This window comes from Prionailurus viverrinus, chromosome E2 (genome assembly GCF_022837055.1).
Source record: "Prionailurus viverrinus isolate Anna chromosome E2, UM_Priviv_1.0, whole genome shotgun sequence".
Taxonomy (NCBI): domain Eukaryota; kingdom Metazoa; phylum Chordata; class Mammalia; order Carnivora; family Felidae; genus Prionailurus; species Prionailurus viverrinus.
In genome coordinates this window covers 49,764,174-49,784,817 of record NC_062575.1, presented here as the reverse complement: position 1 = coordinate 49,784,817, position 20,644 = coordinate 49,764,174, and the positions used below count along the sequence as shown (strand labels likewise).

The following is a 20,644-nucleotide window of genomic DNA, read 5'->3' as shown; positions in this document are numbered from 1 at the left end:
TAGCACAGCACTTAGAGGTTGGACATCTTAGGTTCAGATCCCAGATTTGTCACCTCTCAGCTGTGTGACCTTGAGCAAGTCATTTTCCCTCTCTGTGTCTCACACCTCGTGAGGACTGAATGAGCTGATGCACACAGAGTGCTTAGAAGAGGGCAGAATACAGAGCGGGCACTCAACGGATCACCATCATCACCATCGTGGTCGTTGTCCTTGTCACCGGCATTGCCCCGTCCCTTCCCCATCTACTCTGATACGAGAGGCTTTCGAGACTCCCTTCCTCTTCCCTGTTCTGATCCCATAATCCCATTGCCTGGCCAATTCGAGCTGCTCTCACTCTAACCTTGGTTGGGTCTAAAACCCCATGACTCGAGGACTCCGAGATTCTGTGGCTCCCAAGCTCATGCCAGGCAAAATTCCTGAAGCTTCGTGAATCACCCAGCAACAGGTGCCAGCGCCCGCCCACACCCCGGGGCCAGAAAGCAAGTACAACACACACTTCTCTCTCCCCACTGATATATTTGATAATTGTCCAGAACCAGAGATGGCATCAGCCAGGGGTGAGGGGGAGTAAAAAAGAGCCCAGGGAGGGGGCTGGGTGGGGGCAGGGAGGAAGGGACGAGGAGAGGGAGAGGAACAGAGACACAGAAAAGAGAGGGGGGAGTGAGGGGGATGGGGAGAGAAGCCAGCCAGAGGGGAGAGAGGGCGGGAGGCGGGAGGTAAGTTGAGGGGGTGAGGGTCAAGGTGGGGCCACGGGGAGAGAGGGCCCCTCCCCCAGAATACAAAATGGGGGGACTGGTGGGGGCTGTCCTGGGCTTGGGGGGCAGGGAAGAAATGGGCGATGTGGGGGGGGTGAGGTCAGTAGTAGGTTTCCTTCTCCACCCAACCTGGAGACAAAGAAAGAAAGAAACAGAGAGAGACATGGAGACGGGCACAGGAGAGAGACAGAGACGGAGAGGAGGGAGACCAGAGAGCCAGGGAGAGAGAAGTGGGGAAGGGGCGGAGGGGCAGCACAGAGGGAGGTGGGGGAGACACAGAGAGAGGTCAGCACAGGGCTCCGCCCACCTCGCCTCCACCTGCCCCCCTGCCCCCCAGCCTCCCCCCTCCACCCGCTGGGCCCCCTCACCCCCGGGGTTCCTGCGCAGGATGAGTTTGCGGATCTCATCGTAGACGAAGATGAGGAAACTGTAGGGGAAGGCACAGAACCACCAGCTGGGCCTGCGGAGAGGGGAGGGCAGGAGGGCCTTGGTGAGGGGTCATAATGGGGGACACAGCTGCAGAGTCTGGAGAACAGGAATGCCACCCTGGGGGGATCCCCCCTTGCCCTTTGGGCCCACAGGCGAGGGGTGCCCTGGCCAGGGCCTGCAGGCTGCCCCCTGTGAGGACGTCCTCAGGGGGCAGGTTCAGTGGCATCAGAACAGGGCCTGTGGGGAGCCTGGCGGGCTCAGTCGGTGGAGCGTGTGACTCTTGATCTCGGGGTTGTGAGTTTGAGTCCCACGTTGGGTGCAGAGATGATTTAAAGATAATAAAATCTTAACAATAACAATAATGATAAAAAGAACAGGGACTGTGATGGGGGGCACAGAGGTGGGGCCCAGAGAGACACCAGGAGAGGTGGGGCTTGTGAGGATGTCCTGCAGGGGAGGCTCCTCAGAGGCTCCTGGAGCAGGGTTGTGGGAGGGAGGGGCACTCACTTGAGAGGGTACATGCGGAGGGCCACGTCCATGCCTGGGCAGTAGGACAAGAAGGCAGCGAGGGCCGTCTCCTCAAACAACCCGAAGATGAGGATCTTGTTCCTGGAGGCACAGGTAAGGCTGGACCCAGAGAACCTAACCCAGCCCCCAACCCCACAGGGACAGGCACACCCAAAGGCAGACGGAGACAGGCAGACCCGGAGTCACACAGAGACAGAGACGAGAAGAGACAGAGGCAGAGAGATGGCAGCACAGAAATATCAAGACAGAGACGGGGCGCCTGGGTGGCTCAGTCGGCTGAGCGTCCGACTTCGGCTCAGGCCATGATCTCACGGTTTGTGGATTTGAGCCCCGCATCGGGCTCTGTGCTGACAGCTCAGCACCTGGAGCCTGTTTCAGATTCTGTGTCTCCCCGTCTCTCTGCCCCTCCCCTGCTCGCGCTCTGTCTCTCTCTCCCTCTCTCTCAAAAATAAATAAACATTAAAAAAACTAAAAAAAAAAAAATCAAGGCAGAGAGACAGAGAGAGCAACAGACACGCACACAGGCGCGGAGAGGTAGAGCCTGCGACACTCCCGCCCCCGGACACACACGTAGAGGCAGACTGAGAGAGAATCTGAGACAGACGGACCACTTGAGAGAAAATCACTCAGAGGCCAAAGTTGAGACACGGCGCACGAGGGGAGGCACAGACAGACACACAGAGGGAACAGAGAACAGGGCCTCGGGCGGCCAGCCCTCACTTCATGCCCTGCTGGAAGACGGAGTTCCTCCGGGTCTTGCAGATGATCAGGTCGGCCCACTGCACGACCACGATGCTCACGAAGAAGGCCGTGTGGCATGTGAACTCCACCACCTTCCTCTGCTCGTATGTCTGCAAGAGCGGTGACAAGCGGTCAGCGCCCGGGGCCCACGTGCCCCCTGCCAGGGCCCCAGGGCAAGCAGCGACTCTGTCCAGGTGGGGCCTCCCCACTTTGGCTCGTGGCCCTGCGGGAAGAGCAGGGGCTGTACGGGGAAGGAGAGAAGTTAATCGTGGCCTCAGTTGTCCACCAGGAACCGGAGACCCTGCGGGGCTCCCGGGACAACGGACACCAGCCAGGCTTTGAAGGGATACACAGGGACGGAGAAGAAGGCGGCGAAGGTGTCCCACCTGGTGGGGCAGAGCATGGCCAGGGGACGTGAGGACCTCGGTGGGCTGAGCCAAGAGTGCCAGGGGGCTCCCAGCACCCGGCAGAGGCCTTCATGGCGCCCCTGGGGCAGAGGGGCCGTCCTAAGGGGCAGCCCTGCGTGGCTGGGACAGCCGGCCCCGGGCTCCTGTCGTGGGCAGGGGCGCTGAGCGCTCACCGGGAGGCCCCCATGCTGCGGGGCCCGCTCACTCACCCACTGCTGCCCGTAACTGTCCTCCAGGTCATTGACGGTTCGGTCATCCCAGTTCAGCCGGATGCCCACCAGGTTGCTGGGCAAGAAGCCATTTTCTGCCAGGATCACAAAGTAGGAAAAGAAGCCACCGAGAGCCTGGATCATTCCTGGGGGTGGGGAGGAGATGAGGAGAAGCTCAGGGAGGGGCCGGCAGGCAGTCCAGGGCACCTATGAGGCCCCGTGAGACTCCCACTGGGAGGTCGGTGAGCTGCCTGGGAACCCACCGCCCGAGCCTCATCTGAGGCTGGGCTCCCAGACGGCAACCCGAGGGCGCCACCTGGTGGTGGACACCTGGGACTGGAGCCTCAGGGAAGGGTCTCACCTGGAGGCTCTCTCCCACCTGAGCCAGGCCACCTGATCATCAGGGAATCCCTGAGAAGTCCCGCGTTTCAGTCTAACAGGCTCCTCAGTGCAGGAGTGATCTCCCCAGGCCTCTGACCACCACCATGAAGCCTCTGCTTTCTGGAACACTCCTAGCAATGGGGAGCTCAGCACTTCCAAAGGCTCTGCACACATCACCTCCAGCAGCAGGTTGAGGAGGAGGTGGGAGGGGCTGGGGCTCACTCCTGCCCTCAGAGCGCTCACAGGCTGATCTTGTCTTTCCCACCACGGAGGCGGGTGGGGCAGCGGGCTCTGCAGTGGCCAACCTGGGGCCAACCCTGACCTGCCACTCCGTGTCCCATGTGCTCCTCAGATGCACCCCCACGCCTGTCCTCCAGGTGTACCGGCCCCACCTTGGTGACCAGCACCCATCTGTAAGTCACTCCTTCCAAACCTCCAGCACCAAGTCCTACTCTCTCCCCACTCATCCAACACAGGGTTTCAGAGTGCTCGCTCTGGGCCAGGCTCTAGGCCCTGCACATCCAGCCATAAATGAGGTGCGGTCCCCAAGTCCTCACCAATCTGCCCGTAGGCCATGCTGATGAGCCTCTCATTGACCAGCTTGTCCGTGCGTGGGTTCCTGGGCTGTCTCTTCATGATGTCACTCTCCGCAGCCTCGTACGCCAAGGAGATGGCAGGGACCTGGGCAGGCAGGGCCACATGAGCCGGGAGTGGGGGACCCTCCCTTCCCGGGGCCCAGAGAGTGGCCGGGGCTCACCATGTCAGTGCCCAGGTCGATGCAGAGGATGGTGATGGTGCCCAGAGGCAGCGGGATGTTGGCCATGATGAACAGTAAGAAGGGTGTGATCTCAGGAATGTTGCTGGTCAGGGTATAGGCGATGGACTTCTTCAGGTTGTCGAAAATCAGGCGGCCTGAGGAAGGGGCAGGCTCAGATCCCGGCCCTTCCCTGCCTGGTCCCCGAGTCCTTTCCAATCTACCCTCCCACCTGCCCACCTTCCCATGGAGACATCCAGCCATGACGCCCTGTTCAAACATTCTCGAAACATAGCCACTTTGGAGAACTGTTTGGCAGTTTGTATTAAAGCTAACCACCCCTCCCCCCACTGGTAATCCTACTCCTAGGTTTAAATAAGTGTTTACATCCACCAAAAAGTGCAGGAAGGTCCACCATAGCGTTACCACCATAGCCAAAACCCTGAACCGACCCCAATGCCCATCAGCACGGGAGTGGATAAACCAACTACGGTCCATCCACTTAGCAGGAAAAAGGAACCAGCCGCAGACACACCCAACTCCGTGGATGAATTTCACAGACGTTATGTTGAGTGAAACGTAACACAAACGCGTTCATGCGGGCACAACTCCATTTAGATGAGGTTTAAAACTAATCTATAGTGCTTATTTTTAGGAAGGGAGATACGGGCTGGAGGGGACGCGACGAAACCCTAACGGGGCTCTATTCCTGCCACACATGCTCTGCTCTCCCCAAACGTCTGGTGTCTCATCCTGAAGTATCGATGGAAGGGATGATGATTGAAATGTGCTTCGACGCGGGGCCCCTGGGTGGCTCAGTGAGTTGAGTGTCTGACTTTGGCTCAGGTCACGATCTCGCGATTCGTGAGATCAAGCCCCACGTCAGGCTCTGCGCTGATGGTGCGGAGAGCCTACGTGAGATCCTCTCTCTCTCCCTCTATCTCAGCCCCTCCCCCACTGATACTTTCTGTCTCTCTCAAAATAAATACATAGATAGATAGACAAATAGATAGGGGCGCCTGGGTGGCTCAGTCGGTTAAATGTCCATCTTCGGCTCAGGTCATGATCTCACAGTTCGTGGGTTCAAGCCCCGTGTCGGGCTCTGTGCTGACAGCTCGGAGCCTGGAGCCTGCTTCGGATTCTCTGTCTCCCTCTCTCTCTCTGCCCCTCCCCTGCTCATGCTCTGTGTCTCTCTCAAAAAGAAATAAATAAATAAACAAATAAACAAATAAATAAATATGCTTCAACATGATCCAGTGTGTATGCTGAGACGAAACAAGACTGGCCATGAGCTGTCGTGGATGGTGACCAGGCTCTTTGCTCTGCTGTGCAGTCTGCCTGCAATTTCCCCTACTGGAAGTTAAACTTTGTGGGGGTTTTTTTCCACCTCAGAGAGGCCTTCCTTGCCCCCCCCCGCCCCCAATCTAGGCAGGACCCTTGATACATAGCATCCCCCGCTGGGTTGCTCCTTAGGGCTTGTCACAATTTACAATTAGGTTTATTATGTTACAATCTGCTAATTTGTTAAAAGCTGCCGCTCCCACCTCCTTGAGGGGAGGGACCAATCACGTCTGCTCTGCTCACACTGTCTGTCCAGCCCAGCAAATGCCTGGAAAGTGTGAACGGTGTATCCACAGATGTGCGCACTGTGAACACACAGACGACTTGGGGAATATATTGAAAGGGGTAACCGTGGCGTCTTCTGGGACAAAGGAGACAAGGGATAAGGGCATTTGTCACTTTAGGCGCAGCTTTACTGTTTACATTCCCCTTGATCATGCATTATTTTTCGCACTGGGGAACGTTTCAAATGTGAGAGAGAAGCTGCAAGAAAATGCACCACAGCATGAATCGTGACTATTTCTGGATGGTGAGGTTATGGGTGATTCTAATTTTCTGCTTAATGCTTGTCTTCATTTCCTATAATTATCAGGAATGCCTCTGGTGATCGGAATAAAATTAACTGTGAACAAGCCCCATCTGTGGCCACACTGAGGCCCGTCAGGGGGCAGCGCCCTCAGTGTCCCCCACCCCAGACACCAGGCCCGGCCCCACACACGCTCCCTCACACCGCCTCGCCTGTGTGCATTCTGTTCCTCGGCCCAGAACTCCCTTCCCTGCCATTACTCTACGTGAACATTCCAACTCGGCCCTTGGGGCTCCGTATAGCGATCCCTGTCCACTCTGGGAAGCTTCCTTGCCCCCTGACCCCGGGCTGGGGGCGGGGGCTCCACAGGGCTCCCGAAGGACCCTCTGCTTCCCCATCCTTGCATTTAAAGGTATTTGAAAAATGCTCCCACGTCTACATCACCCACCCAACTGGGCCTGCGCTGGGCGATGCTGGGACCCAGAAGTGCATCAGCACAGCCCCGCCACCAGGGAGCCCCCAACCCCACGGGGTTGAAGGGACAAGCTGAGGCTTCACCGGGGCTCAGGAGGATTCTGGTGTCTCCCCACCATCATTCGGCTGCAGCCGAATGGGTCCCTCTTGCAGGGACCTCATGCAGGAAACCCAGTCTCCAGGACCCCACCCCGGCCAACTCACCCTCTTCTACACCCGTGACGATGGAGGCAAAGTTGTCGTCCAGCAGAATCATGTCCGCTGCCTGCTTGGACACGTCAGAGCCGGCAATGCCCATGGCCACACCGATGTCTGCCTTCTTCAGGGCAGGGGAGTCGTTCACGCCATCGCCAGTCACGGCCACGATTGCTCCCTGGAGGGACAGAGAGTGAGGATGATGCCCAGGGGCCTGGCCCCAGCCCCCTCCTCATCAGGGACCAGAAGTCCTGGCCACTGAGGGACTTCAGGCTGAGCCCACCTGTCTCTGACAGCCCTCCACGATGATGAGCTTCTGTTGGGGGGACGTGCGGGCAAAGACAATCTCCGTGTGGTTCTGCAGGATCTCATCGATTTGCTCAGAGGTGAAGTCCTTGAGGTCGGTGCCATGGATCACACAGGCCTTGGCATCCCTGGGGAGAGCAGAGAGCTGCTCAGGACTCATGGGGATTAGCGGACGGACAGCCAGGCCAACCCAACCCACGCCACACAGGAGAGGCAGAGGACCAGGTTCTGAAACCGAGGCTCAGGGAGTATAACTGACTTGCTCAGGGTCACACTGCCCGTGAGCAGGAAAGCTGGGACGCGGCCCTGCACCAAGCTGTCCGTCCTCACGTGTGGAGGGGGAGCAGGACCCAGGAGCCGTGTCAACAGGGGAGACCCAGGAGGAAGGGGCACAGGCGGTCCCAGTGGGAGGCCAGGTGGGGGGCAGAAGCCTGAGCCGGCAGGGGCGGGCTCACCGGGGGTTGACCTGGCTGACGGGAATGTTGAGCCGGGCAGCAATGTCCTCCACAGTCTCGTTGCCCTCGGAGATGATGCCCACGCCCTTGGCGATGGCCTTCGCCGTGATGGGGTGATCACCCGTGACCATGATGACCTGTGGGCATGGCGTGGAGACGGTCCAGCCTCCCTGCCGGCCCCTGGGGCCCCGGCCCCGCCTCCCCGGCTGCCCCAGGCCACACCTTGATGCCGGCGCTGCGGCACTTGCCCACTGCGTCGGGGACGGCGGCCCGGGGCGGGTCGATCATGGACATGAGGCCGACGAAGCAGAGGTTGTCCGTGGTAAAGTTCACATCGTCACAGTCAAAGGCAAAGCCCTTGGGGAACTGCTCCTCGGGCAGGTAGTAATGGCAGAAACCTGATGGCAGGACGGGTGGGGGGCATGAGGGCTCCAGCCTCGGACCTCCGTGCTTCCCGCCCACAGCTCCCAGCCGTCAGGGTCCCCGCAGTCTGGACAGTCCCAGCCGGCGGGAGAGTCTGTCAACATTTATTGCCTGAAGATGCCTTCCCCTCTCATTCATTCATTCCCTCATTCATTCATTCATTCATTCATGGTGCATCCTGGGAGGTGCTTTTCCGAGCCAGGCTCTGGGCGGCGTCACACCCCTCCACACCCTCAAGGGCCCCCCAGAGCTGGCCCAGCCCCTGCCCCAACTCAGCCCCACCCGTGGAGCGCACCAAGCACTCGTTCGCCCAGGCCGCCGAGCTCGAGGTAGGCATTCTGGAAGGCCTCCTTCATCTCCTCGTCCAGTGGCTGTTCCTTGCCCTGCAGCAGGATGGTGGAGCAGCGGTCCAGGATGCGCTCGGGGGCGCCCTTCATCACCAGCAGGTATCGGTTGTCGTTGGGGTCCTCGGTCTCGTGGATGGAGAGCTGTGGATAGGGCGGAGGACGGAGGGTGGAGGGTGAGCGTGCCGGGACGTCTCAGGACCAGAAGCTGCCCGCCCCCAGCTGGGGGAGAGGACTCCCCTCTCCACCTCCAACCCCCCTCCAGCTCAGAGCCACGGGTGGTAGGACAGACCACAGCTGGGGCTCCCTCGGAAGGCACTGCCCAAATCTCTCTACCCGAGAGCTCCATCTGGCTCTTGGAGTCTTCCACAGAGATCTCGGCTCACCCCTGCCCATGTCTGTCTCTCCATCTCACAGATATTTCTGCCCATGGGTCTCTCTCACAGAAATCTCAGCCAGCCATAGGATGTGTGTCTCTCTCCCTGCCTCACCCAGCTCCCTCTCACCCCACATCTGACCTGTCACCAAATCTGCTCAGCTCACCTCTCAGATACACCCAGATTCTGACCTCTCCTCACCTCCCCCCTGCCCTTCCCCCTCCGGCCACCCCCCATCTCTCCTAGGGAATATCACAGCAGCCTCCACACTGAGCCTCTGTGTCTGCCCACCCCAGCCCTTCATATCGCCTCCCCAAGGCAGCCAGGAGGCTCCTTTAAAAAACGTGAGTCAGGGGCATCTGGGTGGCTCAGTCGGATAAGCGTCCGACTTTGGCTCAGGTCACGATCTCGCGGTTTGTGGGTTCGAGCCCCGCGTCGGGCTCTGTGCTGACAGCTCAGAGCGTGGAGTCTGCTTCGGATTCCGTGTCTCCCTCTCTCTCAGCCCCTCCCCTGCTCACGCTCTATTTCTCTCTCTGTTTCTCAAAAATAAACATTAAAAAAATTAAAAGAAAAAAACCACAAAATGTGAGTCAGTGGAAAACGGTGCAGCCACTTTGCCAAAAGGTCTGGCAGTCCCCTAAAAGGCTCAATGTAGGGGTCCCATCTGGGCCAGCCATTCCCGAGGCACAGGCAAGGTCTGTACGTCCACACAGAAACGCATGTGTGAACATTCCCAACAGCGTCAGACACAGTAGCTCAGGGGGGCAAACAACTCGTATGTCCATCAGCAGGGGAACGGGATGAACCAAATGGGGAGTATCCAGACGATGCAACATTATCCCGCCGTGCAGAGGTCTGCTTGCACACCCACCACAACACGGATGAACCCTGAGAACGCTACACTAAGTGAAAGACGCCAGTCACAAAAGGCCACGTGTCATACGATTCTGTTCCTATGAAATGTCCAGAATAGGTCAACACAGAAGAGACAGAAAGTAGGTTAGTGGTTGCTTAGGGATGGGGGAGATGGGGGACCTTGGGGGGGGGGCGGGCAATAGCTAAGGAGTGATGGGGCCTCCTTTCGAGGTGATAAAATGTTCCGTGGTCGTGTAGTTGATTCCACTTATCTGTGAATATACCAAAATGTGGAATTACAGACTTTACGTGGGTGGCCTATGGTATGTGAGTTATACCTCGATGAAACTCTTTAAAAAACATTTTTTTTAACGTTTATTTATTCTTGAGAGAGAGAGAGTCAGAGCATGAGCAGGGGAGGGGCAGAGCGAGAGAGGGACACAGAATCCGAAGCTGTCAGCACAGAGCCGATGCGGGGCTCGAACTCATGAACCGTGAGATCATGACCTGAGCTGAAGTCGGATGCTTAACCGACTGAGCCACCCAGGCGCCCCTCAATGAAATTCTTTTAAAAAACATGAGTCAGGTCCCATCTCTCCTCTGTTCAGAGCCCCCCCGTGGCTCATGTCCCTCTTAGAGTCACAGTTGAGTCCTCCCCACGGCCCACAAGCCCAATGGGACCTGACCAGGCACCCACTGCCCTGGCTCACTGCTCCATCATCCTGGCTGCCTGGCTGTTGTTCAGACACATCAGGAAACCCCTGCCTCAGGGCCTTTGCACATGCTGGGCCCACTGCCTAGCATAGTCTTCCCCCAGACACCTGCAGCTGGCATATTCTGTATCTCCTCCTGCCTTTGTCATTGTCTGTCTTCTAGCACTAGAGTATAAGTTCCATGTGAGGGGAGACTCTCCTGCTTCACTCACTGCCACAGGTACCAGCACCTAAAACGTATGTGCCTGACATGCGGTGGCTGCTCAAAAAAATGTATTTGTTGAATGAATGAGAGATCTCTGGCCGGCACTCACTCCCTGCTGCAGGATGACCTCCATTCCTCTGCCTCCCACTCTGGCAGAGACCTTACTCTCACTCTTGGGTCTGCTTGTTCCTTACCTAACCAGGTCGATACTATCATTCCCATTTTACAGATGGTGAAACCAAGGCTCTGGGAGGTTAGTAACAGGCCCAAAACGAGGGGGCAGCAGGGCAGGGGTGACCACCTATAGGCATTAGAGACTGCGGCCCAGGCTCGCTCTCCCGGGCGGCCCAGAGTACCTGGTATTTGTTGGTAGAATTGAAGGGAATCTCGGCCACTTTCTTGTTCCGTTCACGCATCAGCTTCACGGAGCCGGAGGACAACTCGATGCACTTGAGCAGGGCAGACTCTGAGGCATCCCCGGCCACGTCCCTCTAGGGGAAAAGAGGGCTGTGAGCACGGAGCAGCGGGCGGTGGGCGTGGGCAGGGCCGAGGCGAGGCGGGCAGCTGGACCCACCTTGAGCACGGGGATGTTGTCCTGACCTCCCTTGAAGACGGCACGGTTGCAGAGTCCGGCGATGTGGGACAGGGCTACCCAGGTGTGCGAGCTCTTGTCGAACGAGGTCCCTGAAGGGGGCATGTGTCACAGGTCACGGCGTCTCGGGGGTCAGACACCCCCCCCCCCCCGGTCCCTGCCTGGGCCCCACTCTCACCTGACTGGTCCTCAGTGGTGTCAGCCTCATGGATCTGGTTGTCAAACCACATGTGGGCAACCGTCATGCGGTTCTGGGTGAGGGTCCCCGTCTTGTCCGAGCAAATGGTGGATGTGGAGCCCAGGGTCTCCACGGCCTCCAGGTTTTTCACAAGGCAGTTCTTCCGAGCCATGCGCTTGGCGGTCAGCGTCAGACACACCTAGGGGACATCCAAGGGCCGGCAAGTTACAGGTAGAGGCAGGCCGCAGGGCTGGACCGGCAACGTGAGCACCAACAACCCACCCGCCCGGCCCAGAGACAATCCGGGATGGCCCGTGGAAGAGTTAAGTGTCAGTGAAGCGTCCGACTTCGGCTCGGGTCATGATCTCGCAGCCCGTGAGTTCGAGCCCTGCGTCGGGCTCTGTGCTGACCGCTCAGAGCCTGGAGCCTGCTTCGGATTCTGTGTCTCCCTCTCTCTGACCCTCCCCCGTTCATGCTCTGTCTCTCAAAAATGAACAAACGCTAAATCATTCCGTCGATATGAAATACAAAAACTACACTGCTTAGAAGCCGGGGTAGGGGTTACCTTTGGGCTGGTGGGGGGTGCAGGGGGAAGCCGAATAAGGTCTCGAGGGGGTTTCTGGGGAACTCGATCTGGGTATGGCTGACACAGGTGCATGCTGACTCAGCAGCCTGTGCGTCTGTACGCGCGCCCCCAGGTATGCACACGCCAGGTCTATAAAAAGCCTTTGACCTACCCTAGCTTTGAACACGCTAATATGGAAAATGCTCCAGGATATATTAAGTAAAAGAATTGGGGCGCCTGGGTGGCTCAGTCGGTTGAGCATCCGACGTCGGCTCAGGCCACGATCTCGCGGTTCGTGAGTTCGAGCCCCGCGTCGGGCTCTCTGCTGACAGCGCAGAGCCTGCTTCGGATCCCGTCTCCCTCTCTCTCTCTCTCTCTCTCTCTCTCTCTGCCCCTCCCCTGCACTTTCCCTGTCTCTCAAAAATAAATAAGCGTTAAAAAAAAAAGTAAAAGAATCAAGGAGCAGATCAGCATTCCTGGGACAGTCCCTTCTATGCACCCTGAAAACAGCATTTACCCACACGCTGTGATATGCCCGCACCTGCTGGGCAGCGGGGGGGGGGGGGGGGGGGACCGCTACTTTCTTTCTTAACTATTTCCGTGTATCCTTTAGACTTTTTACCGTGAAAGCGTACGTCTTAATTTTGTACATGAATTTAAAAAGGGCCAGGACCGCGAGCCCCTTGTGCCTTGCAATGTGTCTCAAGATTCTTGTGCGCTTGTTTTGTGAGGCAGGCTTTCTGAGTCCCCAGGCCCCGTCGTCCAAGATCTAGGAGGCTGGGCCCTCGGTGTGCAACCTGTCCTCATCAGGAAAATTGCAATCAGGCCCCCCGCCCCCCCTCTTCCCTCAGACGTGGGAGTCCGGGCCTTACAGTGACAGTGGCCAGCAGGCCCTCCGGGACATTGGCCACGATGATGCCAATGAGGAAGATGACAGCCTCAAGCCAGGTGTATCCGAGGATGAGGGACAGGATGAAGAAAGAGACGCCCAGGAAGACAGCCACGCCAGTGATGAGCTGGATGAAGTGCTCTATCTCAATGGCGATGGGCGTCTTGCCCACCTCCAGCCCCGAAGCCAGGGTGGCAATGCGGCCCATGACAGTGCGGTCACCCGTGGCCACCACCACACCTCGAGCCGTGCCTGTGGGGTCAGAGGGGGTTAGGCTGAGGTGGGGATGGGGTCTCAGTGAAGTTCAGAGGAACCCCGAATCCCAGATGCACAGTCCTCCATGTGGCCCAGCCCTACCCCAAGCTGGGTGCCCCCGGCACACCCTGCCTCACCTTCCACACAGTTGGTGGAAAAGAAGGTGATGTTCCGAGTCTCCAAGGGGTTGTCGTGTGTGCAGTCGGGAGAGCGGGTCTGGGGCTCTGATTCACCAGTCAGGGAGGAGTTGTCCACCTGGGGGTGGGTGAAAGGAAAAAGGGCTCAGCCCTGGGATCAGGGAGCATTTGTCCAGAGGACACCGGGGCCGAAGCCTGTATCCCTGGAGGTCACAGCTAGAAGCCTGGAAACCTGGGTGGGTGAGTGGTGTCTGGGGGGCTAGAGGTTGGGTTCTTGAAGGTGGGAAGCAGAGGTTTCTTGCCAAGGTCTAAGATATTGATGGGTCTGAGGGGTGGGGACCAGGGGCCTGGACTCCTGGGTCCTGCGGGAGGAGGGGATGTGGGCTTGACCCCTGAGTCTGAGGAAGGAGGGGCTGGGGGCCTCGACTCTTAGATCTGAGGGAGGAGTGGGCTGGGGGCAAGACTCCTGGGCCTGAGGGGGGAGGGGCTAGGGGTCTGGACTCTTAGGTCTGAAGGAGGAAGGAACTGGAGGCAGGAATCCTGGGTCTAAGGGAGGAGGAGCTGGGGGTCTGGACCCCCAGGTCTGAGGGAGGAGGGGCTGGGGGTCTGGACTCCTGGGTCTGAGGGAGGAGTGGGCTAGGGGCTTGACCCCTGCGTCTGACGGAGGAGGGGGCTCGGGGCAGGACTCCTGGGTCTGCGGGGGGGGGGGGGGGGCTGGGATCCCGGACACTTGAGCCGCTCCAGGGAGGACAGGCCCACCTTGCAACCGTGGGCTGAGATGATTCGCAGGTCGGCCGGGACCCGGTCTCCACCCTTGATCTCCACCAGGTCCCCGACCACCACCTCCTCAGCGTTCACCTGCATCTTCTCACCCTCCCGGATCACCAGGGCTTGCTGGGGGCAGAAGGGAGAAGAGTCAGCATCCCGGCTCTCTGCCTGGGGTTGTATGGCACACCTCACCCTCGCATTCCGACTCCCCGCTGGCCCCTTCCTGGGCTCCACTCACCTGGGGAACCATGTTCTTGAAGGACTCCATGATCTTGGAGCTCTTGGCCTCCTGGTAGTAGGAGAAGCAGCCGGTGATGATGACCACGGCTGCCAGCACGATGCCCAGGTACAGCTGTGGGGAGACACAGGGTCACACCCCAGAGCCACTCGCCTTGACATTCGCAGAATCCGGGAAGGGAACGATGAGTCAGTGGGGTGAGGGGGAAGGGTCTGTATTTGTGCGTCTGGCCTCAGGCTGCGTGGTCCGTGTGTCTGTCGGCCCGTTCGTGTTTGAGACCCTCTTTCTGCACATGGGTGTGTTTGAGTCTATGGGTCAGTCCGTGTCTCTGTTTTGCGTGTCCATCTATCTTTCCGCCTATGTTAGAGAGTCTGAGTGTATGCTATTATCCATCCACGTGTCTGTCGGTGTTTAGGTCAGTGTGTCCGTCTGTCCGACTGTCTGCATGCCTGGCTTTAAATGCACGGCGCTGTGTTTGAGACTTTGTATGTAGATCTCTGTCTTTCTGTCTCTCTCTGTCTGCCTAGGTCTGAGACTCTGTGTCTATCTCTCTGTAGGTTTCACCTTCTTTTTTTTTTTAAGTTTTATTTATTTATTTATTTGTTTGTTTATTTATTCATTTATTGCTGTGTCTGTCAGTCTACGTCTGTGTGTCTGTGTGCCTGTGTGTCTGCACTAGGCAGGTGTGTTTGAATCTCTGTCCAGGCGTGACTGTGTTGACTTCGCATGTGTTTGCAGGCATATTGTGCATGCGTGTGCGTGCATGTGCATGTGCGAGGATCTCTACGTAGCCAGTGTGTGGCTCTGTGTTTATGGGCACAGTGTCTATTGAGACTGTGGCCCCCCCTGTGTGTCCCCTGTGTTGGGTGATGGGTCATGACAGACCAGCAGGTAGGCATGCCTGGCTCTCTACATGGGTGTACTCACTTTTTGGGGTATCTTTCAGGCCATGATCACCTGGTGGAGCCTGTCCCCAAGGCCACTGAGATCACAAAGCCTTAGGATAGCACCTCAGCTCACGCATCTGGCTGTGTGACCGTAGACAAGTTACCTGGCTTTTCTGAGCCTCGGTTTTCCTCATACCTTCTCTGGTTCCCTCACCGAGTGATGATGAAAGTCAGATGGGAAAAGAGTTGGAGACTGGGCTCTGAGAAGTCTGGAGGGGTGGGAGAGGCAGGGTACGATGCGTGCCCCTAAATGCATAGGCCCTTGAGCAGGGCCGGGGGGAGGGCACTCACGTTGTCGCCAGAGGGATCGTCCTCTGTGCCGGCCTGGATGCCATAGGCCAGGAAGCAGAGGATGGCTCCGATCCACAGCAGGATTGAGAAGCCCCCGAAGAGCTGGCGGCAGAACTTGACCCATTCTGGGGTGGTGGGTGGTGGTGTGAGCGCGTTAGGCCCATCCCGGGCCAGGATCTCCTGGGCTTTGCTGTGGGTCAGACCCTGGGAGACACAGGATTCACACAGAACCCTCCCTGAGCAACCCTGGCACCCCCACCTGCACGAGTACCCCAGGCACCCAGGGGTCCTGGCCCCCAGCCCCCTCCCCCCTCAGGCCCAGCCGCACCTGCACGCAGTCTGTGTTGTATTTCCGGCAGACCTCTTCCACGGACATCTTGTGCTCTGTCTGGGGAACGAGAGTTTGTGGGGAGGCGGTGAGAGCCTCTCCGGGGAGGAGCAGGACCTGAGAGCCTCAGGCCCATCCCCGGCCTGGATCTCCTGTCTGGGAGGGTGCGCGGGCACAAAGGGTGGGGCTTACCATAGCCACCTCCTTCTTGAGGTCATCCAGGTCCCTGCGGTCTTTGGTGCCCTTGCTCTTCTTGGGCGAGCCCTTGTCATCTTTCTTGTCCTGCGAGGTGGCGACACGATAGCTGTCAGAGCCACCAGACTGCGGGCGAGAAGGGGTTACAAGGGGGACACCGGCCCTCCGTGCCCCACTCTCACCCCTGCCTGCTTCTGTGAGGGTCTGGGGGTCTCAGTCTGTCTCCCAGGGCTCACCTGCACCTCCCTGTCTCTGCCCTGTGTCTCTGTGGGGGTGTCTCTCAGAACCGTGGGTCTTGTCTCTTGCAACTGGCCTCACCATCTGACTCCATGTTATCTCTGGGTCTCTGTCCCCCAGGGTCGCCGTCTGGGTCTGTCTGTGCTTCTCTCTGTTTCTGTGCCTACTCCTGCGGGTCTTTCTCCCTCTCTCTGGGCCTGTCCAAACTCCCCGAGCGTCCATCTCTTGCTACGTCTGTCTGTCTCTGTCTCTGGATCTGTCTCTCCAGGTCTCTGTGCCTCTCTTGTCTTATTGCTCTGCTTTGTCTGTCTCCTGCCTCTTCATATTTCCATCCGTCTCTCTGTGGCTGTTTCTTTCCCTGATCTGTCTCCCTTGTCACTTCATGTCATCCGTCTCTCTTCCTCTGAGTCTCTTGGCGTGTGTCTCTGTATAGTTTTGTCTGTCTGTCTGATCTCTGGCTCTTTATGTCTCTCTGTCTCATATAATGTCCGTTTCTGTCTCTTGAACCATCTCTCCCTGAGCCTGGCTGAGTCTCTCTCTGGGTTCTCATATCTCTCCAAGTCGAAGTGTTGTGGGATCTCAGAAGGTCTCTGTGTATCAGTATTTTCTGTCTCCGTCTCGTTCTCCGTCCTTATTTCTGTTCCTCTCCTTCTTGTGTCTCTGTCTTCATCTCTTGAGCTGTCTTCTTCTCTGGAATGCTGGGCGTGTCGCTCCCTATCTCCTGTTTCAACCACCTTGTCTGTCTACCTCTCACCATCTCACTCTGCAACCTTCCCGTCTGTCTCTTTCGGGTCTGTCATGGCATCTCTGTCCTTCCAGCTCCAGATCTCCCCACTATGTCATTCTCCCTGTCTTCTCTACCCGGCTCTTTTCCTGGGCTCCTTTCCCCAGCTCCATGGATGTCTCGGCCTCTGTCTCTCAAAGGACCCAGCAAATCTCAAGAGGCCTCACAGGCTTGGCAGGAATGGAGAGGAAAGGTACAGGTGTTGGGTCACAGCTGGGACAAAAGCCCAGGAAGCAGTCTGCTACGCACAGGGATGGTGGCCGGCTGGATATACAGCCAGTCCTGAGGGCCTCAACTGACAAGCTGTGGGCCCTGGCCTCCCTCTTGGGGGTCGGTGGGAGCCACGGACAGCTCTGTACAGGCGATGGGCAAGGTCAGGTCTCTGGAGGACAGACTAGGAGGTGGCTACGATTTGGGGTGCAGAAGGGCAGGATGCAAAAGCCCCAAGCCTGGCTTGAACTGGATGCAGTGTGAGGGGGTGAGTGAGGTTCTAGTCCGGGAGCCTGGGCGAATGGAGAAGGCAGTGTCCCTGGAGGCTGGCAGGAGAGGCGGGGCCAGGCCAGGTGCTAGAAGAGGGCTGCTGACGGATCCTGCGGGCCCAGAGCCAAGCTGGGATCCCAGGCTCAGGCAGCTCAGCGCTAATCCCCTCGTGACCTTGTAGAGGGCTGAGCTGCCTGCCGTCTGCCCCCAGACCCAGAGGCTGAGCCTGGGGGTTACCGCGGCCTGGAGGCCCAGGAGCCTCTGAGAGAGTTTCGGGGGGTGGGAGGGAGGCTTGGCCCCGGGCCAGCCCTGCAGCAGCACTGCGTCTGACTCAAAAGCACAGAGGCCTGGGGGACAGGGAGGGCACATCTCCATTCCCGGAGCCAGGAGAGGTCTTACCTCCCCCCAGGGGTGGACCCATGGATGGAGAGAGGTGGGACAGAAGGTCACGGGGTCAAGGTAGAGAAATGAGGGGGAGAACACAGGAGAGAAGAGAGATGGGGTCCTGGCAGGAGTTGGGGAGAAAACCAGCAGCCCACCCGTGAAACCTCAGGAAAAGCTGGGAGAAAATATTTGGAGGACGGAGGGGCTGGGGACCCTGGACCCCTGAGTCTGAGGAAGGAGGGGCTGGGGGTCTGGATCCTGGGTCTGAGGGAAGAGGGGCTGGGGGCCTGGACTCCTAGGTCTGAGGGAAGAGGGGCTGGGGGCCTGGACTCCTGGGTCTGAGGGAGGAGGGGGTGCAGGGCTGGAGTCTGGATCTGAGGGAGGAGGGGCTGGGGGTCTGGATCCTGGGTCTGAGGGAGGAGGGGTTGGGGGCAGGACTCCTGGGTCTGAGGGAGGAGGGGCTGGGGGCAGGACTCCTGGATCTGAGGGAGGAGGGGGTGGGGACACCCCAGTCCCTGGCAGGCAAACCTTGGCTCCTGCTTGCCCTTGCTATGACCAGACTCCCTTGGGGGCGGGCTTCCATCTGCTGGAGGGGGAGCCTAGGCTTTCCCAGTCAAGGCAGGAGGCCCAGATGGGCGCACTGCGGGGCGGGAGCGCCTCTGAGGGTGGGGGACACGCCTGTCTCGCCGCAGCCAGTCTCTGCGTCTCCTCACCATTTTCCGCTGTCCGCCTCCCCCTGACACCCTTTAGCTCACGCAGCTTCTGCACCTTGGCCAGCCTCCCCCCCCCCCCCCCCCCCGTCGAAAAGGGTGTCTGGGGCCTTCATCTCTGAACATCTCTTCCTCCACTTCCCCTTTTGCTTTCTGCCTCCTCCTCCCATCCTTCAAGCTGACTTTGGTCATGTCTGGGTAGGAAATGTCTGTCCTTGGGTCTCCTAACATCAGACTCAGTTTCTCTCTTTGTCTCTGTATGCCTCTCCATGTCTTTGTCTCACCCATGTCTCTGCATGTCTCTCTGACCATGTCTTTGTCTCTGTGTCTACGTCTCTTTCTCTCTGGCTCTTTCGGAGCATCTCTCTCTGTCTCTGCCTTGTTCTTTCGCTCTTTCCATGTGTTTCTGCCTCTCTGCCTCCAATGTCTAAAGAGCCTCTCTTCTGTCCCCTTCTTTTCCAATGCCTCCTTTCCTTCTCTGGGGCACACAGCCTCAGTCCTCTCCCCTAATCTGCCCACAGTTCCCCTCCTTCCATTCCACTTACCTGGAAGCCATCACTGACTCTCACCTCCCCCCTTCTCTCTCCCAGTCCTCTCCCCATCCAATTCTTCCCATCCCCCTCGCCCACCCCAAGTCACAGATTTGCAGCCCCACCCCCACCTCCATCCTTGGGCCCATCAGCCTTCATCCGCCATCTTTCTCCCCATCCCTCATACTCCCTCTCCATTAGTCTCTCCCATCCGGACCCTCTGTCTTCATCCTACCCAGCCCAGCCCACCCTCCTCCTTCTCCCACTCTCCCCCACATGGCCCCGCCCCAGACACGCAGGGAGGAATCCAGGGCTGCAGAGGGGATCAGGTGGTCAGCCAGGGAAGGAGGCGGCATCTGCTGGAGAGACTCACAGACAGACAAGGACACACGGACACAGAGGCAAGGGCATAGCCAGACATGCATGATACACTCCCCCCACCCCCCACCCTCCACCTTTGCACACATGCACCCTCAGCCAGGCACTCAGTCTCCCTGCCATGGCTCTCCTGCTTCTCCCAGCCCCCCCATATCAGCTTCCCCAGATTAGGGGCTGGACACACACCACAGCCCCAGGCCACGCGCCGCACTGCGGAGCCCCCCCATCCAGGCCTGGAAGGAGAAAGAGAGGTCATCTGGTGTTCATCCCATAGCCTGGGCCTGTCCCCACCCGGCCAGGGAAGCGGAGGGGTTTCAACACCCCCAGACACAAACACCAGCTCTCAGACACACCCAGACACGACTGCAGACAGTCAGACACAACCTGGGGCCGCCGGATCGCCGGCAGACGGTGCTGGCAGGACCTGACAGAGCCAGGAGCTCACACACGCGCACACGCACACGCACACGCACACGTACGATGGAGCATGCCACCACACCAGGTCAGGCAGAGATGCCGAGGGCCGGTCGGTGCCCCTCGGACCCCGCACACAAAGACACGCCAACATACGCCACAGACCCCGCGGCCCCAGGCGGCCCCGTGCACACGCTCAACCGGGGCACACCAGACGGACGGGCCGGGTCACGCAGACCTGGCCGCGGAGCGCAGGGGTCCCGGAGCCCCAGCCCCCCCCCCCCCCCCCCCCCCGCAGACACCCAATGACACTGGACCCACAATGTCGCACACACGCACGGCCCGGCCGGCCCGAGCACCTACCCCCATCTTGGCGGCTCCGGGGGAGAGGGGCGGGCGGGCGGGGCGGGGGCCGGGGCAGAGGCCTCAGGGCGGGCTCAGGCGCGGGCTCGGGCTGGGGGGCCTCTGCAGCGCCCGCGCCTCGGTCCGCGCGTCCGTCCGGCCGGCAGCCCTCCCGCACTGAGTCTGCGGCGGCCGCCGCCTCCGCCTCCTCATATGCCCGCGCCCGCGGGGGGGCCGGCGCCGGCCAATCAGGGGCGCCGCCGCCCTGACGGATAGCCCGCGGCCCCGCCCCCGGTACTGCAGCTGTCCTCCCCGCCCCCCAGCCTCCGCAAAGTGGCGGCACCGCCGAGGAGGGGGAGCGCTGCGGAAGGGGGGATCCCGGAGACCCCGCAATGAGGGGCTTGGAGACCCTCGCGGTGGGGGGTGGCGCTTCCGAGGAGGGGGCGCTGAGGGAGAGAGAGTCCCGAAAACCCCCTCACGGTGGGGGTGTTGCCACCAGGAAGAGGGCTGCGCTGTGGGAGGTGGACACACCGGGTGGGGGGAAAGCCCCGCAAACCGCCACGATAAGGCAGGGGGCCCAGAGC

At 59.3% G+C, this 20,644-nt stretch overlaps 1 protein-coding gene across 1 annotated transcript; it reads right to left on the bottom strand.

Annotated features, from left to right (window-relative positions):
* Positions 1–532: 532 nt before the first annotated feature.
* On the bottom strand, positions 533–20,220 carry ATP1A3 (ATPase Na+/K+ transporting subunit alpha 3). The gene is made up of 23 exons (XM_047837094.1): positions 20,082–20,220; positions 15,799–15,888; positions 15,607–15,666; positions 15,279–15,482; positions 14,041–14,154; positions 13,794–13,928; positions 13,035–13,152; positions 12,626–12,894; positions 11,189–11,387; positions 10,993–11,102; positions 10,775–10,909; positions 8,220–8,412; positions 7,724–7,899; positions 7,502–7,638; positions 7,024–7,174; positions 6,750–6,918; positions 4,208–4,362; positions 4,008–4,131; positions 3,070–3,215; positions 2,433–2,563; positions 1,692–1,793; positions 1,124–1,215; positions 533–884 (listed from the first exon to the last, which is right to left on the bottom strand). Exons 1-23 carry the CDS (start codon positions 20,085–20,087, stop codon positions 856–858), a joined length of 3,045 nt encoding a protein of 1,014 aa, XP_047693050.1. The 5' UTR covers positions 20,088–20,220; the 3' UTR covers positions 533–855.
* Positions 20,221–20,644: the final 424 nt, after the last annotated feature.

What these genes read in the sequence shown, in the direction of transcription:
- ATP1A3 (XM_047837094.1), bottom strand. An exon ending in TCGACCTGGGCACTGACATG is followed by an intron (nt 4,132 to 4,207) that starts GTGAGCCCCGGC and finishes CTGCCTGCCCAG; the next exon opens with GTCCCTGCCATCTCCTTGGC. An exon ending in ACAGTTACGGGCAGCAGTGG is followed by an intron (nt 2,564 to 3,069) that starts GTGAGTGAGCGG and finishes CCGCTCTTGCAG; the next exon opens with ACATACGAGCAGAGGAAGGT.